Source organism: Lactuca saligna, chromosome 4 (assembly GCF_052625555.1).
Source record: "Lactuca saligna cultivar CGN05327 chromosome 4, ASM5262555v1, whole genome shotgun sequence".
Classification (NCBI taxonomy): domain Eukaryota; kingdom Viridiplantae; phylum Streptophyta; class Magnoliopsida; order Asterales; family Asteraceae; genus Lactuca; species Lactuca saligna.
The window spans coordinates 110,018,792-110,038,180 of NC_136420.1; the positions used below are offsets into that span (position 1 = coordinate 110,018,792).

The following is a 19,389-nucleotide window of genomic DNA, read 5'->3' on the forward strand; positions in this document are numbered from 1 at the left end:
CGTATAGTCACCAGCTGTTGCTCGCAATCGATAACCGCACCGAATCGGCTCAACCAATCCATGCCCACTATAACACAGACATCACCCATCGCAATCGGAATCAGGTCGATCGGAAACTCGACCCCGAATATCTCCAATACACATCCCCGGAAGACCTCTGTGGCACAAATCACTCTGTCGGCGGCTATGGAAACCCGCAGGGGCCGACTCAATACTCCACGACTAACGCTGATACGCTGACTAAATGCCAAGGACACGAAAGATCGACTCGCACCCGAGTCAAATAACACTAAAGCAGGTACAGAATTCACAAGGAAGGTACCTAAGCATAGCATGATATAAGCATAATATCTCAACACCATAAACAATAATGAAAAGGAAACATACCAGCCACAACGTCGGGTGTGGCGCGGACCTCTTCCGCAGTCAGCTGGAAGGCTCTCCCCCGAGCCCTCGGTGCCTCGGCCTTCACGGGCCGACTCTCTGCAGCAGTAGCTCTGATGGCGGCAGGAGCAGACCCCTGAGATGCTCCACGCAGCAGCGGACACTCCGCCTACCGGTGTCCAGTCTGGTTGCAGTGGAAGCACACTGCAAATCCCTTGGGGCAGGCCTTAGCCATATGCCCCTCCTTGCCACATTTGTAGCAAGACCCTGCCCGACAGGCGCCATCGTGACCCTTGACGCACTTCCCACAAGTGCGGCCCTTCTGGCTCCCGGGTCTGGGATCAGCGGGCTTGGCCCGCTTGGCTGCCGGCTGGGACTGTGCCGGCCGCCGATCCCTCCCCATAGACTCCGCCTCCTCCCTGGCCTGAGTCTCAAGCTCAATCTCCCTCTTCCGAGCATTTGCCTGAAGCTCGGCAAATGTCCGGTACGAGGAGTTCGCAGCGAACTCCCGAATATCCCGCCTCAAAATGCTCAGATAACGGCTCATACGTGCCTGCTCGGTGGACACGTGCTCAGGGCAAAACATCGCCCTCTCCTGAAACATCCTCGTAATCGCTGTAACTGACTCGGTACCCTGCTTGAGGGTCAGGAACTCCTGAGCCAGACGTTCCCTCTCCACCTGAGGAACATACTCATCTCGGAACATGGAAGTGAACCTCTCCCAGGTCACTATCGAAAGCTCAGTCGGTGTGAAATGCGCAGTCACAAACTTCCACCAGTCCTTCGCTCCCAAGCGAAGCTGGTTCAGCGCGAACCGAACCTTCAAATGCTCAGGGGACGAGCAAGTGAAGAAGCATCCCTCCATATCAGATATCCACCTCATAGCTGCCACCGGGTCCTGCGTACCATCAAACTCTGGTGGCTTGGTGTTGCTGAACTCCCTGAACAACATCGCATCACCTCCCTGGGGTCTTGCCGCAGCAATCGCTGCGGTAGCTGCTGTAACCGCAGCCTCAGAAAGAAGGGCATAGCGCTCGTCAAACGTCTCAATCAAAGCGGTCTTAATGGACCCGAACATCTCTGGTATCTCGGCTCTAATGACCGCAGCCACCTCCTCATGAATGATCTGTCGAATGTCCTCATCACTAGATCCGGCATCCTCCGACATGTGTCGTGTCCTCACCATGATCAACCTCTGAAATACAACATGCGATAATTAGAATTCACTCGAACACTCTTACATTCAACAATCCACCCCTCCTTGATTCTTGGCATCCCCAGATTTTTATTTGAACTGTGTACCGCTCCGGTGCTTTTAGTAGTACGGGCCCAATACTACTGTCCGCACCGTCTCGGTACACACCCCAAATCGTCCTCTTCGGATCCCAGTCCCCAAGTACTCTATTATACTTAAATCTCTCTAAACAGATCTCACACAAAACCCTAGCTGCTACTTAATTACTCTCAGCGTCTCATAGCAGCTCACCATTCCCTAAGCTAAGGCATCACAAAACAGGCCACTCTAGCCCTATCAGCAATACCTAGCCTACTCTAGCATGCACACACATCACAATAATAGTTATTACATAACAAAAGATATTTTGGGAATTCACCGTTCGGGCGCTGACTGATCGTACACACGTTTCTTCCTGGAAAACCCTTTACTCTTAGAAAATTTTGGTTTTTATTTTTTTTTTTTATTTTGAAAATATCTCTTTATTTCCTCAGTTTGAGTTCAAATACCCCCGAAGGTGTACCCGAATCCCTCAAACCAAAGCTCTGATACCAATTTGTAAAACTGAGTATTTCAAACAAATTTTTCGATTTTTATAAAACATAATTCCATCAATATTCATAGAAACACCCCTTTTAATTGTTCAACAAAATAGTACAAAATCCCAAGATCCAAAATGTCAAGTTCCAACGTGTGTGTACGGATCAAGCCGGCGCCTTCCCACGGTCGTCACTAGTACCTGAAACAAATAACATCAACACTGTAAGCACAAGGCTTAGTGAGTTTCCCAAAATACTACATATAACACATATTAGCCACTCGAGGCTATAACTCTGTGGGTCCGTGCACCCAAACTCTGTGAACCCTCAGGTTCTAACTCTGTGAACCCTCAGGTTCTAACTCTGTGAACCTTCCGGTTCTAGCTCTGTAAACATGCACAGCATCAAACACATAAAAGTAATGCAGTACAACACATAACATACATAGCATACAAATACCCTATCACATAACTCTGGTTACCTACTCAAGGTAAAGTATAGTGAGAAGACTCACCTCGTGTGTCTCGGTAAACCGTAACCCTGAAATCGCTAAACACTCGATCTGCCGAGCTGAAGTCCCCCTATAGCACAATATATCTCTAATTAACACTTTCCCAACTAGGGTTGACCATACCATAACAGGACAATCTAGGTCAACGCTGGTCAACGGTCAACTTGACCGGACTCGGCGAGTGCACTATAGCGACTCGGCGAGTCTGAGCGCATTCACCAATTTCCCTGGAATCCTCTCTTGACACGTCGAGCATCCCCTCCCAACTCGACGAGCTCCACCTGGCACGAGTTGTGGGGCCACCACGACTCAACTCGCCGAGTCTCAAGAACAACTCGGCGAGTCCGGTTTGACTCGGTCCACCTGTCCATCCTGACTCCCCCTTGACCCACTGAGTTCACTCATCCCAACTCGGCGAGGCCACTCGCTGAGTGGTCGTGCAGCATTCAAGCTACTCGCCGAGTCTGTTCTTCGGACTCGGCGAGTCAGAGCCATGCACTGACTCAATCTTGCTCTAAAGGCCAGATCCAGTCCACTAATCCATAGATCCAGTCCCCCCATGCTTATTTAGCACGTAAAGTTACAACCTTGATGCATAAATAACCTCTACATGCTCACAAATGATGTTTTTGACTCAACTACTTCAACACAAGGCCAAGGACTCCATTTCCACCCATAAAGCTTGATGAGTGAGGCCCTCTGGACCTCTATGGATCCAGATCCATGGTCTCAACTCAAAGAGGGAACCAAAGGGCACCAAATCACCCCATAGATGATCATATTAAGCCCTAACTTGCATCAAGTTTCACCAAACAGAAAATGGTCCGAAAATAGTACCTCTAGAGTGATGATCCAAGCTCCAAATCCACGAAATAGCAACCTCCTTTGCTTCCTCTTGCCTAGGGCCTCCTTCTTCTTGCTAAGCAACACACACAAGATCAAGATTTGGCTCTCTTTCCTTCACAAAACGCTCAAGAACTCTAAGGACACTCTCTGGGGGTTGGGTGAGCGCAAATGACGGCCATAAGGCCCCTTAAATAGGCCACAAACCCAGAGATTTAGGGTTTCATAACCCAGCGCAGACTCGCCGAGTCCATACCCTGGACTCGCCGAGTCCAAGTGCGCACCCTCGATTAATCCCGCGTCCATACTCGGCGAGTCTGAGCCCCGACTCGCCGAGTCCCTCTCACAATATAACACCATTAAACTTACATTATACCTGGTAAAAATCCGGATGTTACAAAAATAGTGGGAAGTTCTGAAATCTTCGTTTGATATTTATAGTTTCCTTGAGTTAGTAGAATACTACAGGAGGTTTATGCAAGACTTCTCTAAGATTACAGTTCCTCTTACCCGGTTGACGAAGAAGAATGCTAAATTTCGGTGGTGGACTGAGTAACATGAAAATTTTGAGACTTTACATTGGGAGTTATATGAGGCAACAATGTTGACTATCCCAAATGTTGTCGAGGATTTTGTGGTTTATTATGATGTTTCGATCGTTGGGTTGGGAATTGTACTCCTGCAAAAGGGACAAGTTGTTGCAAATGCCTCGAGATAGTTGAAGCATCATGAGGTAAATTATCCTACTCGTGACTTAGAGTTGGGGGCAGTGTTTTTCTTCCCCAAGATTTAGTGCCATTACTTGTATGGAGTTCAGTATATCATCTACATGGATCACAAGCGCTTAAGGTATCTAATGGATAAGCCAAATTTAAATATGAGGCAGCATAAATGGCTTAAAGTGGTGAAGGATTACGATTTTGAGTTTCTGTACCACCTAGGTAAGGCCAATGTGGTGGCTAATGCGTTCAGCCGCAAGACGACTAGCATGCACATTCGAGATCTCTACTTTAGGCTGACTATTGTGATTTCGATTCTAGATGTGATTAAGATAGCACATGTTGAAGCACTCAAGGAGGAGAATCAAAATAGTTAGAGGATTATGGGGTAGATTCATGTATTCGATTATGATAGTCGAGGATTATTGACATTGTACTGATGAGTACAGGTTTCGTATTCGTGTAGATTTTGATTGTATTTTTTAGATGAGGCTGACAAGTTGAAGCTCTCGTTTCACCCATGTGCTATCAAGATGTACCGGGATCTGAAATGCGATTATAGGTGGACATGCATGAAGATGGATGTTGTTTGCTATGTGTTGAGGTGCTTGACTTGTTGGAAAGTCAAGGTCGAACACCAGAGGCCTCACAACAAGTTACAACTGTTGGGCATTCTGATATGTAAATGGGACTAGACTACAATGGATTTCATTACAAAACTATCAAAGACAACATAAGGGGTTGATATGATTTGGTTTGTTGTGTACAGGTTAACCAAGAGCACTCACTTCATTCCTATTCACAAAGCTCTTCAGCCGATAAATTGGTTGATATCTACATCAAAGAGATGGTAGCACGACATGGGGTACCATTGTATGTAGTTTCCGACAAAGGTGTTCGTTTCACTTCTAGGTTTTGCAAGAGGTTCTATGATGACTTGGGTACCCAACTACATTTCAACATAGATTATCATCCGCAGACCAACGGTCAAAGTGAGCAGACCGTTCAAAATCTTGAGGATATGCTTAAGGCATGTATATTGGATTCTGGTGGGAGTTGGGATACATACCTTGCTTTAGCAGAGTTTTGTTGGAAATAGGTGTCAAATAGCATAATAAATAATTGGTGTAACTTTGGGAATAATGAAAAAGTCATTTTGGTTTTCCCTCAAAAGCAAAAATAGCTAGAAATCGTTTTAGGAGATTGAGAAAATGGTTTAATAATTTAATTAAATGTTAATAAATTAATTAGGAACTGGTTGAAATTAATTATAATTAATTTGGGATTAATTGTAATTAATCTAGAGGTACATGGACTATATATTAATTGTTCAATAGTTAAACAATGGGAACATTCTAGAAGCCATATACAGCGGACGGTTTTGGAAGGCTCTAAGGAGGCTTCCAAAATCAATGTAAGTAATAGATAAAGAAACGATTTGAATCTAGATAAAATCTTAACATTTAGTTTATTCAAATTAGAGTTATCTTGTTACGACCACAACTATATATATATATATATATATATATATATATATATATATATATATATATATATATATATATATATATATATATACCCTTTGGAAGGCTGCAAAAGTCCAATCCCAACCTCTCTCCTATCTCTCTCCTAAATTTTCTAAGGTTTTTGTCTTTTGGATATGGCTTGTTCAGTATTTGGATAAAATCGAATTGTCCAATTGGACTATTTGGTTCGGATGTTCGGATTTTTGGATTAGTTTTCGACAAAACCGAATTGTTATTTTGGATTTCTGATTGGTTATGGTTTATAAAATAAGAACCAAATAGTCTAAAAAGTGAATAACAGTTTATTATTTATTTATTTTTATTATATACCTATAACTATTTATTAATTTTGTAATTTATTTTTTGAAATAGGTTAAAAGAGTTTCACCTAATAAACAATATTAATATGTGTATTCTCTAAAAAAATTATTATCTATAAAATATTAAAACATAATATACATTTGTTTATAAATTTCAAATCGTAACTAAATAATTTGTTTTATCTTCTTGTGTAAAATTCGGTAATATTATAACTATATGTCGTTTTAAAATGTTTTAGTTTTTAAAAACCGAATTATAAAAACCAATCCAACCGAATTGTAATTTGATCAGATATGAATTAAGTTTGGACTATTCAGATCTATGTTTTGAAAACCAAAATTAATTTGGATTAATTTGATTGGATTGGATCAAACTGATCCATCCAAACGAATACCCCTGCTTTTGGGTATGAGCCATTAGATGCACTATACTTTCGGTGCTAGTATTTCTAAGAGCAACAAGAGATTAAAGCTACAAGGGAAAAATTGGATTTGTTAAAGGTTAATATACTAATCCTTTGTTATTTAGCATGTAATATAAGTTTTAAAAGTATGTTTCTATAATAGTAAAACGTCGATCTTATGGTGCATTTACACTTAAGATTATTTTTTGTATGCTATACTACTACAAAATAGATTAAAAAACCCGGTTAAAAGCTTAATATAACCCGGTTTACAACCGGGTCTTTTATGGGGCGAGTCTTATGTGAAAATCCTAATAAAACCCGGTTTACCAACCGGTCCCTATTAATATAATATATCTCGGTTTCTATAAAGGAAACGGGTCCTTTAATTCTTAGCATGCAGGCTTTTGTACAATCATATAATCCGGTTCTCAACCAAAGAACCGAGTTCTTTTATACAACTCAGATGATATGTTGGCTGATTAAACAACCCAGTTCTTATGTATACAACCGGGCCTTTAACTGCTTTTTAATTTTTATATTATTCTTTATTTGATTTATAATCCATGTACCAATATATTAGATTTATAATCCATCTTGTATAACAAAGCCATAGAAATGAGAAACAGCCCTTGATGTCAATTTGAAATGATATCTATAAACAAACAACATAGATTACAAGCACAAATGAAAGATGGATCATCAAAAGAAAATCACTGATGGACAACAAAAGCAAAATATATGAATTATGATTCCTTGAAAATGAGCATGGACACATCCAAGCAAAGTACATGTCGTTTGCAACTAGTATGGGATTACACTAACAAGTAATACAAAAGTAGCAATTGGTGTGATTTTCCTAATAATCTAGAGAACGAGAGGGTAACTGAAAGGTAAATGCCATTAAGCCAGAGATAGCCAAAGATTGTTTATTGATGCACATTGGTGCTTTCATCTCCCACAGTAGTTAACCGTTTAGATGAAAGGACAACCCCAAAAAGATTCCAAACAAGACCATATCCCACCTTCATATAAAGTAGGCCCTGAAACCTCAAATGTTGATGCATTGAAGACACTTCGATGGATGTTGCCTAAAAAAAAGTACACAAGATATTACAATTAAATAAGTTCAGCACATTGCATAAATCAATAAAATAATCATAGGATGCAAGTATGAGGAACGAAATTAAACCACATTAGATTCGGAAAAAAAAAAAAAAAAAAAACTTAATGCACCTGAATGTTGTTTAAGCTAATAAAATCTATAACTGTATATCCAAAAACCTGCAAAAATATATCGAAAAAATCAATTCCAATGACATGTGTGAGATTTCGGGACTTTAGGGTCACTAATAAAGGTTTTGAATTGGTTTTTTCTGTGTGGCGTGGTGGTGAGCGGCGGCGGATAAGGGAGTAGATGTGGGCGTTCGATGGACTGTTGCACCGAACAGTCGTCAATGGCGAGAAGCAGTTGATTGTTTGGGAGTTCGAAGGTAGGTTTTCACTCATATTTATAATTATTTGGGGAAACCTATATCTAGCAAATGGAGTTATCGAGGTAGAAGCTTTATACCTTATAAATCTTGCAAGGTTGATGAAGAATCAGGATCTTCAAGTTCATGGAGGTTTAACCCATGGAGTCTAAGTAATATGAAAGGTCATGGTGCATTAGGGTTTGCATGGATGTAACTCTAGTCTTTTCCACACCATGAAAGGAGTACCTTAGCTGTAAAATTGGTCGATGTGTTCATGGTGAAGAGTCATAACCGATTTTATGCTATCTAGTCACTTATCTTAAGTCTCCTCTTGCATTTGGTTTTTGTGACACATTAGAGGCATCACACTTGAGGTGCTAAAGCTTTTGAAGGCCAAGAACTACAAGTCCTACTAAAAGGTAAGTTATCTACTCGACGAGTCGGAGCCCTTATCTTAAGCTATTTCCTTTGTGGTTCATCCTTGATGGTTGTTTTGGGGGCTCTTTAACTTGTTCTGAGACCTATCTCGGATTTGGAGTTAGATATGGGGTTGCTACTCCACATCTTAAGCTATTTCCTTTGTGGTTCATCCTTGATGGCCTTGCCCTTGCCCTTGGGCTTTCTATGGCTAGTAGGGTGATAAGGGAGGCCACAAAAGGCAGATTATGCTCTTTAAATAGTGTGCAAACCCTAAAAATTTAGGGTTTCCTCTATAGTGCTAACTTGTCGAGTCGGGGCCTTCCGGCTCGTCGAGTAGGATCCAAATCCCGCGTCCCCAACTAGTCTCTACTCGACGAGTTGGAGCACCCCAACTCGCCAAGTCCTTGCAAAAAACCCTAAAAATTGTATAAATTAATCTTTACCGAGAACAGATGTTACATCCTAAATGCTTATTCCTTTAGATCTATGGCCTACATGAACTCTTTTGGCATAAAGGTGCCAACTTTATGGAATTAAGGGCTTCATGCATTCATTAAGTCCTTCATTAAGCCATTTTTGAGCTTTTGAGTTTCTCCTAGTCATGCATGCAGGTAAAGTTGGAAACTTTACGTGGCATTCCAGCTTTAAGGGATCAGATCTGCATTTTTGGAGCTATGTCTTTGATGATTAAGTGATTAATGATTAGGCCATTACTCTTTTAAGCCTAGGGTTTGGGTTTTCGACCCATTTCGGTGGTTCCTAGGGTAAACTTGGAAACGTTACCCTTCTAGATTCCATTTTGGTCAAGATCTGAGTTTTGGAACTCTTGGATTCGTTGAAAACAACTTAATGCATTAAGTTGTTAGACTTTAGGCGAACACGACGTGTTTGTTGGAAAACACGACGTGTTGGCTTGGTTTTCCCGATCTGAAGTTGGTAAAGAAACACGCCGTGTTGGGTCAACAGGGACTGCTGACCATGACTTTTGACCTTATAATTTTTATCTTTGACCAAGTATGACCTAGATGTCTGTTAGGTGTCGTGTTGAGCCGATATTCGGAGTCGGGACCTATTCAACTATCGTTTGCTTTTCGAGGTGAATTTCCTCACTGGGTTTAGCAGGTCTAAGGCACCAAGGCCGACCCTAGATTGGTTCTGTTATTATACTTGTTGTATGCATGATACTTGTATGTACTTGTATATGTATGCTTGTGGGCGGGGACCATATCTCATTTGGGCGGTGGCCGTTATATGATGTACTTAAAATGAAATTTTTACCTATGAAGTATGGGTCGTTACACAATAAACGATATAGGTCATGAGTTCAAGTCTATTAGGAGACATATGTGTTATTTAGGAGAATGTTAGTTAATTTGATCCTTTCTTTTTCATGGAACAAAATCACCTGATACCCGAACCGGTCCACGTTGATGCATATTGGTTTGATTTCAATGCTATGATTGATCTCCAATAATTACATTATTTCCATTTGCTAGACAATATTAGAATGCATTTTTATGATTAACTAAAGTCCATGAAACATTTATGTGATATTAAAATGAGCAATAAATTAAGCATAAAGTGATCAAATATAATGAGGCTATGTAACGATTTATTATTATTTTGATTTGGTATTTACAATAAAATGAATTGTTCATTCACTTGTTTGGTAATATGAAAAACTATGAAATTAATAATATAGCGCCATTCGTGCCATTTAGTTTTGGGAGGAAGGCGGGATTACTTCCACTTATTCCCGCCAAAAATTCATCATCGTCTACCTTATAAATTCATCCCTTTTATACCTCCTCCTCATCGCATATAAGTCCACCCTTCTCCTCCCCAAAACAATCATATTATTTGGGTATCATTTACAACAATCAGTTCCCTCTTCCAATCTTCCTATTTTTCATCTTTGTGTCACAAGTTCAACCAGATATCAACGTTTCACACCGTTCCTACCCGGATTGTGATGGATCTGGTTGATCCAACATTGATTATTGTCAACGGGTGAGCTGCTCCAGTTCTCCGACTTTCCAACTTGTTACACCAAACTCCATTATATCCGGTTTACCCTGATCCCCTCTTGTCGTGGTCCTCTAGGTGTGTCTCAGAGCAGTCAAAAGAGAAGTTATTGAAGAGAATACGAACACTTGTGTTGTAACTTGTAGGTTACAGTCTACTTGTTTCTATTGTGTTTCTCGATTTTCTACATGATAAATTAACAATAAACTTGTCGACATATGTTGTCACTAATTGAGTGTAATAGTAGAGGAATTATAAAGCTATTAAAAGTATACACTTGACTAGATTACAGATACATATCAAGTTGCTTTTGGGTTTCTTCTTGAATGTTAATGCAATAATAAATGCCTTCTTCGTCTTCTGATATTATGTGTTGTTTATGGTGGATTGCAATGAAGTAAGTAATCCTAGTAAGTAAATACAATTATCCTCCAAAATAATTTTATCATTTTTTACTAAGCTTAAAAATTTTAATTTTTGTTTCATGATATGTTAAACGTTGAAATTGCTATTTTATTATTTTTGATAAATCTTATTTGTTTTTTTCAAAGTGAGATTTTTCTTTCCTGTAATTTATTTGCATTTTGGTTGTAATTGTTAAGGTTTAACTCTTATAAGTTTTTGCTTAAAAAAATCTCAGTTGTTGGAAAAAGGGTTTTGAGGCTCGTATAATTTGTGTACAACCTTTCATAAAATACGGTTTTGTTTTAAAAAACGGGTTATATTGGTGTATCCTAGAAGACTCAGTTTCTTCAATAAAAACTGAGTTACTTAGTTATAAGTCCCGGTTCAGTATTATAAACTGGGCCGTATGCCTTGTCCCTTTATTGTACCCGGTTTTTGCACAATAAAACCTGGTTTTCTCAAAAACCGGGTCTTATATAGCGTGTCTTATGTGTGTTTCTGTAGTAGTTTGCCTTAATATAGGATATAGTTGCATAGAAAACCCAATAGTGGTATAGATCCTTTAGTTTTTATTATATGCACAAGATTTGAAACTGAAGAATTTCAGGAAAAAAAAACATGTTAATCACAAAAAGAAACATGCGCCGCCCAGTTTTTAGTGATTTTAGATTTTATGCAATATGTTTAGATTCAGGGTTTACCTTTATTTTTAGTTATTGTGTTAATCTGGTTAAAACTATATAATAAAACTAAGAAGATAAATATGCCTATTTGATATGAATTTATTGATAATGATTTAAAAATTAATTAATTAAAAGTTAATTAATGATAATTTAGTTAAATTAAAGTTCATCCCTCGTATTATTATAAAGGTTTATACAAGAATATATATATATATATATATATATATATATATATATATATATATATATATATATATATATATATATATATATGTGTGTATGTGTGTTTGTGTAAATATTACCTTTACTATATGTAAAAGAAAATATTACAATATGTGCTCTTACATGTTTAATTAATGATCGTTAGTCGAATTAAGACTAGGTCCCATTCATGAATCCATACTATAAAAGAGATATAAGGAGACGACATACAAAATAACCATTGAATGAGTGTTATTTTCATTATTTGATTCTTTGTGTGGTCAATTTTCGTTAGCCGAAAGGGTTCGATAAGATAATGTCTCGTTAAAATTATAACAAGTATAAGTACTAAAACAAAATTCTTGTTCTTAGTTATTTTAGGAAAATATGAATAGTTGCTAATCCATGATTAACACACATTATTCGTTACGAGCCTATTTGTGGAGCCTAGATGGTTAGCTGGCTCATAAAATTGAGACGCAAAAGGGAAGTGATGTAAACTTGTGGTTGTGGCTTATTGATGGAGCGTGTGTGGTTCACTAACACATCAATTTAAGAGTCATGACATAATCAAGGGTTACGTGTTCTTGCATGGTTGGTTCTCCATCATATTTGTGAGACCTTGGTATCCCAGATACAAATATAGGATGTGCAAATTCGAGATTAACATGTCATTGAATAGGTTCACTGAATCTCTAAGACATAAAAGTTTCATAGTAATTAAAATTGGTAAAGTGAATTATCTACCTAAAATAATTTTGTAATATGATTACGGTTTTCCTTTTCATAAAAAGAATTGAAAATATGGATTCTAATCTTAAAATAAATAGGGTAATTATTTAAAGGATTATATCAACCAACTAAACTCCCTCCCCTTCTTTTTTTTTTTTTTTTTTTTTCTCTCTCTCTCTCTCTCTCTCTTAATAGATGTCGAGTCACAATGAACTTCCTCTTTCCCCTCATCCTTCTCCTCCACGTGGTTTAATTTCTTTCCCACCACTCCCCCTAACTTATAACCATCTCTCCTCTCCATTCTTATGAGCCTAGAAAGTTTCGACATCACGAAGGCTTTACTTGCATGTAAAATACAAAGAATGAACTAATGTACGAGCATATGTAAACGAAGTGAAGTCGTATATTGAAAGACCGGGTATCATGAGTGTCGAATTTTCGAAGGACCAAGCTATTGATTTTGTCCTCTACTCGCTTCTAGATTCGTATAGTCAGTTCATAATGAACTGTCATATAAGAAATCTCGATATGATCCTAATGGAACGTTCTGAACTTTTAGGAGTCATTGCAGCTGACATCATTAAAAGGGCAACGCAATCTTGTTCCAAAGCCATTGAGAATGGTAATGATTACGAGCAAGAAAAACTTTCTCCTCTCAAAGAAAATGAGAAAAATGTGATTGAATCGTTTGATCAAAGGCTAAAAGAGAAAAACATATCATGACATTTCTCCAAACCACGACCCAAATGAAGCTAATGGTTCTAACTGGTAAAAGAATATCGGAAAAGAAGTTTCTCAAAATAATTGAAAGACATAAATGATGAGATGGTTCAAGCTTGATAGTATATCCTAAGAAATTTAATTAAAACAAACATTATAAAAAATTATGTAAAATGCGAAAAATGTAAATATTACGGCGTAACTCCTTTACAATTCGTATTTAGAATACAATTTAAAAATATCAAAAATCAACATATATCACCGTACGTCATATAAAATGGATTACAAAAACTATTAAAATAAAGTTTTCAATCAAAAAGATTATGTATATTAAAGACGTATCATATAATAAAACATAAAAGCGTATCTTAAAGAATTTAATGAAAACAAAAATTATAAGAAAAAAAAATTATATAAAAAACAAAAACATAACTTAAAATATAATAACGGATCTTAATCGTAATTTTTTAAATATGAAAACATAACTTAAAATATAATAACGGATCTTAATCGTAATTTATAAATATAGAAAATTGTTAGATAGAAAAAAGATTATAAATATAAAAACATGCTATGAAAAAACAAAATCTTCGTTTCGAATTAAACGCTTTTTTTTTTTATATCATATGATATGAAATTTATAAGGTCATCCCAATGGGGATTGAATGAGAAGTTTAACGGTGAAAAAGTGATAACCTGGTTATCTAATTGATTAAACACACCATTGTAACCCAAGTTTAATTAATGTGAGTTTAATTTTATGAATTATATATATATATATATATATATATATATATATATATATATATATATATATATATATATATATATATATATATAGTTAAAAGATATTTATTTAATTTATTTTATATACACAACTTATTTATTATATTTTGATTTATTTTTTATTTATCATTTAAACTATTTTGTGTTCAATAATATTGAGTTAATTAAAATGATATATTTTAATTTTGTAAGTAATTAAATTTTGTTTTATAATTTACTTTTTAATTGTCTTAAATAAAGAGTAGAAAATATAAACAACCTTTTTAAATAAAAATATAACTTCTAATTTCGAATTATTTTAATATTTTAGTTTTATATATTAATATTATTTAAATAAAAAATATAATAAAATGGTGATGTGGCGATCCATTAAACCTTAATAGAGTTGAATAGAGTGTTGACTTTAATGAATAAAATAATAGTGATAGTGGAATGCTAACGTGGCAATCCATTGAACTAAGAGCATCTACAATTGAGAGTTTAATGGAAGAGTTGAATGATGTGTCATGCCTACTTGTTATTTAATGGATACAACTCCACCATTATGAAATATCACCTTGGCAAAAGAGGTCTACGAGTGCTTTTACTTTTCATTTGATTTATTATTTCCATATTCATATAGACTAAATTCACGTAATTAGGTCATCTTCAATGCATTGAGCTCTTAGAGCATTCATAATGCATTGAACTTTACAGAGTTCAATGGAGTACTACATCATCATTCACTATTCCATACAATTCTATTCATTTTTATCCCACAATGCATTAAACTCTATAAGTTCAATAAAACATATTAAAAAAATATTTAAAGACTTTCTTTTTTCTTATTGAAGACTTCAATTACCATTGAATTTCAATAAAACATATTAAAATAATTATTTTGATAATGTGAATTCCATCTTATCCCAAACAATTATGAAAGAAATATTATTGTTTTATATCCAATATTTTTAGCTTAGAATTTGATAAAATTTAAAATTTATAGAAACGGTGGCACCGCTTGAAGAGACTTCTACGTGGCACTCTCTCTTGAGTCCATGCAACATTTTCATCACCTCCTTCCACTTTCTCAATTTCATCACCTCAAACATAATACACCATTCGCCACCACCTCTTCTTCATTTTCAGTTTTTCACCCCACTCACATACACACAGAAGCAGCCATGGATTTGATTAATGGAGTCTTGAATCTAGTAGCACCTCCTTTCACCTTCTTCACCATGTTACTCTTCCTCCCTCCATGGATCTTCTTCAAATTCTGCATCGGCATCCTTCGTTCCGTCATCTCTGAAAATATCTCCGGCAAAGTCGTCCTTATCACCGGCGCCTCCTCCGGTATCGGCGAGGTACTTTAAATGAATATCTCCATTTTAGATTATAGCCATCGACATAATAACTAAGTGAATCATTAATTAAAATTTCACGATGCAGCATCTCGCATACGAATATGCTAGCAGAGGAGCCTGCTTAGCTCTGTGTGCTCGGAGAGAGAGTCGTCTCCGAGAAGTAGCTGACCGGTGCCGGCGTATAGGATCGCCTGATGTTATAGTTATCCGCGCTGATGTCTCCCACGCTCATGACTGCAAACGGATTGTTGATGAAACTGTTAATCACTTCAATCGATGTATACATATACTTCATATACAAATTCTATGAATAATTTCAAAACACCATTTCTGTGATTATTTTGGTTGCCATAGATCTAATCTTTTAGATGAATGCAGTGGACCATTTGGTGAATAACGCTGGAATCTCTCAAGTCTGCATGCTGGAAGAAGCAGATGATATCACGAATTTACGCCCTGTTATGGTAAACTTCACATGATCTTGAACTAAACTAATCATGAACAATCTAAAAAATTTCGGATTTTTACAGGATATAAACTTTTGGGGTTCGGTTTACACCACAAAGTTTGCAGTTCCTCACCTGAGAAACAGTTCTGGAAGAATCATCGTACTTTCTTCTTCGGCTTCATGGATTCCTCTTCCAAGGATGAGCATTTACAATGTATTGTCCTCTCTTTCACTACAATATTGCGTCAAAATGGTGATTTTATCTAATGCTTTTAATTAATATTTGGGATGCATGATGAATTAATTTAGGCAAGCAAAGCAGCACTCGCACAGTTTTATGATACGTTGAGGGTTGAATTCGGGTCGGATATCAAAATCACTGTTGTGACTCCCGGATTCATAGAGTCTGAACTTACTCAAGGCAAATTCCTTTCCCACGAAGGCAAATTAGTAGTCGACTATGATGCTCGAGATGTAAGTTAGCTTCTTATTTATTTATTTGTTTTTTCTATCTGTTGATTAATGTCGCCGGAAGTTGATTGTTGACATACTGAACGATGATCAGATGCAAGTGAACTTGTCGCCGGTGATGAAAGTTGAAAGATGTGCAAGGTCGATAGTGAAAGGAGCTCTTAGAGGAGAACGCTATGTGACTGAACCTGGGTGGATGAAAATGAGTTACGTGTGGAAGGTATTGTGGCCGGAGGCTATGGAGTGGATTAATCGGTTGATGTGTATGACGACAGTTGGTGGGGATTCTCGCGATGACACTTTTGGGAAGAAGGTTCTGGACATCTCCGGAGCTCAGAACATTCTGTATCCGCAGAGTATTCAGTCGTCGGAGATGAAGGTGGACTAAATTGCATGCGGGTTGTCTGTGTTAATAAGATGTACGTTGGCTTTGTTACAGTCGTTTAGGTTTGTGTGTGGTTTTATTGTGTATAAATAAGAAACCGATAAGCTGGATGAGTTGAGACCTTTTGTGCATGCTTGATATTATCAAATGTAGTCTTTGAAGCAGGGGCGGAGACTGTTAATATATTTATAAATATAGTTGAAGGACTCTTTTTGTTATAATTGTCCAAGTATTTAGTCTTTGTATGGTCTTTCTTCTGTAATGACTTTTGGTTAAATCAATTCAGATCGTTCTCATGGTATCAGAGCTTAGGGCTCCAAATCGCTAGGGCTTCCAGTGGCTACCAAGTTCGTCTCCTCTCACCATCTCCGGTTGACTGGTCGACTTTTGTGGTGTGTCTCATTACCACTACAACAATAGTCGATTCAATCTCTCATCGTCACCCGTGTAGCAGCTATCTCTCGTAATAACATCTGAGCAGCCATTATCTCCCCTATTTTCTGGTAAAATTGAACTCACACGAGGTTTCCACAACATTCTTCAAGTTTCTCATTCCTTTCTTGTATTTCCTTCCTAAACAATGACAACTCCTCTTATCACACCTCGCCCAATCTCAATTACATTAGATGGATCTAATTATGTTATATGGGCTCGACATATGACAAGTTATCTTCAATCTCGCAAACTATGGAGGGTTGTTACAGGTGCTATACCTAGACCAGTTCAAAAAGAAAGGGAAGATCAAGATGCCTTTGACATTAGAGAAGAAAATTGGTTGTGTAAGAATGGAGAAATTGTCACCATTCTGTGTAATACTTCAACAACAGAAATCAATCAACAATTTGGGGTTTTTGTCACTGGTAAAGAAATATGGGATTTTCTTAAAGATAGGTATACCACCACTGATATGGCTCATCAGTATCACCTTTTGTCTGGGCTTCTTAGCAAACGTCAACAACCAGGTCAAACCATCAGTGCATTTCTATCTGAAGTACAAGTTATATGGGATCAACTGACTCTTGCGGGACCGACTTTCAAATGTCAAGAGGATGCTATGATTTCAACTACCCATCAAAAACAACAACATCTCATGATCTTTCTTATGGCGCTACAAGATCGTTATGAACCTGTTTGAGCTTCTCTCCTACATAGGTCTCCTCTTCCTACTCTTGAAGCTGCGATAGCTGAACTTATCTCAGAAGAAACCAGGTTGGGAGTTCCTGCTTCATCAACTAGTTTATCCCCTGATGCATGGAGTTCTTGCTGTACCTTTCCAAAAAGGCGTTCGAAACTTCACATCCAACAAACCTCAGTTTCCACACAACAGAAAATCATCTCAGTGCTCATATTGTCATGACAATGGTCATCAACTATTGGATTGTCCGAACCGTTCTTGTATTTTTTGTCAAAAGAAACATCCTAGGCACTTTGCATCCAACTGTTTTAAGAATCCAGATCGCATCAAAATTATCACTGCAACAGTTTGTGCTCCAGATTCTTCCAATGTGCCTTCCGGGTCCTCAACAGCTCAGAGCCTCAACACTTTTACCTCTGATGATCTGATGTAATCGAGCTCATAAAACAAGTTATGTCAAGCTCCTCACCAATCATGGCCAATTCAACGGTTGCAGGTAATAAAGCTTGGTTATTTGATTCTGGTTGTTGCAATCACATGACCTCACAACCTGATGTATTTGTCACAAAAACCACAACTACATCTCCATCTGTTGTTATGACCGCTAATGGAACCAGTCTACCTGTTCATTACAGTGGTCATATTTCTACAGCCCAATTGTCTTTACCAGATACACTTTACATCCCAAAGCTATCAGTTAAATTAATTTCAGTGGGCCAGCTTTGTGATATGGGTCTAAACACTTTATTCTCTCCTTCTGGTTGTTATGTTCAGGATCCCAGCACGAAGAAAACAATTGGGATAGGCCGTAAAGTGGGTCGGCAGTTTGAGCTAGTTTATCTCCGCAAACCACAACCTTTTGTTGATCACTCTTCTCTATCAGCATCCGATGGCTCTCCCAGTGATATAGATACATGGCATTCAAGATTGGGACATATCTCTTTTGATAAACTTAAAGTTCTTACTTTATCTGGTATTTTGGGGTCGGTTAAACCTGACAAGTTATCTTGTTTATCATGTCAATTGGGAAAACAACATGCCTTACCATTTTGTAGAAATGATGTTAATTCAGTTGCTTCTTTTGATTTGATTCATTTAGATGTGTGGGGACCTTCTCCTCTTCCTTCAATGGGAGGGTCAAAATATTTTGTTATCTTTCTTGATGATCATACGCGATTTACTTGGATATATCTAATGAAAAATAGATCTGAACTACCCCATATATACATGAATTTTGCACGTATGATCCAAACCCAGTTTGCTAAACACATAAAAGTCTTTCGTGCCGACAATGCCATGGAATACAAAGAACGTTCTTTCCTTGACTTCCTCCGCCAACAAGGCACCGTACTCTTGCCCCGGTACTTCCCAACAAAACGGTAGAGCTGAACGCAAACATCGCCATATCCTAGATACTGTTCTGTTCGTACCTTACTTATCTCAGCTCAGTGCCCAGAACGTTTTTGGGGTGAGGCCGCCCTTTCAGCAGTCTACACCATCAATCGCCATCCCATTACACTTCTCCAGAATCAGTCTCCATATGAAGCTTTGTATGGACAACCTCCTAACTACAATCTACTCAAAGTATGGGGTTGTGCTTGCTTTGTCTTGCTACAACCACATGAACACACCAAACTTCAACCTCGATCCCGTCTTTGTTGTTTCCTGGGATACGGT

The 19,389-nt window shown here is 37.6% G+C and overlaps 2 protein-coding genes across 2 annotated transcripts; both read left to right on the forward strand.

The window, feature by feature from the left end:
• The first annotated feature begins 4,340 nt into the window (after positions 1–4,340).
• LOC145040024 (uncharacterized) lies at positions 4,341–5,329 on the forward strand. The gene is made up of 3 exons (XM_078988020.1): positions 4,341–4,602; positions 4,717–4,817; positions 5,000–5,329. The coding sequence occupies exons 1-3, from the start codon at positions 4,341–4,343 to the stop codon at positions 5,327–5,329; spliced, it is 693 nt and encodes a 230-aa protein (XP_078844146.1).
• A 9,648-nt stretch (positions 5,330–14,977) lies between these two features.
• On the forward strand, positions 14,978–16,600 carry LOC145038748 (11-beta-hydroxysteroid dehydrogenase A-like). Its single transcript, XM_078987006.1, has 6 exons — positions 14,978–15,273; positions 15,359–15,551; positions 15,652–15,737; positions 15,804–15,935; positions 16,031–16,195; positions 16,287–16,600. The coding sequence occupies exons 1-6, from the start codon at positions 15,091–15,093 to the stop codon at positions 16,578–16,580; spliced, it is 1,053 nt and encodes a 350-aa protein (XP_078843132.1). The 5' UTR covers positions 14,978–15,090; the 3' UTR covers positions 16,581–16,600.
• The last annotated feature ends 2,789 nt before the right edge of the window (positions 16,601–19,389 follow it).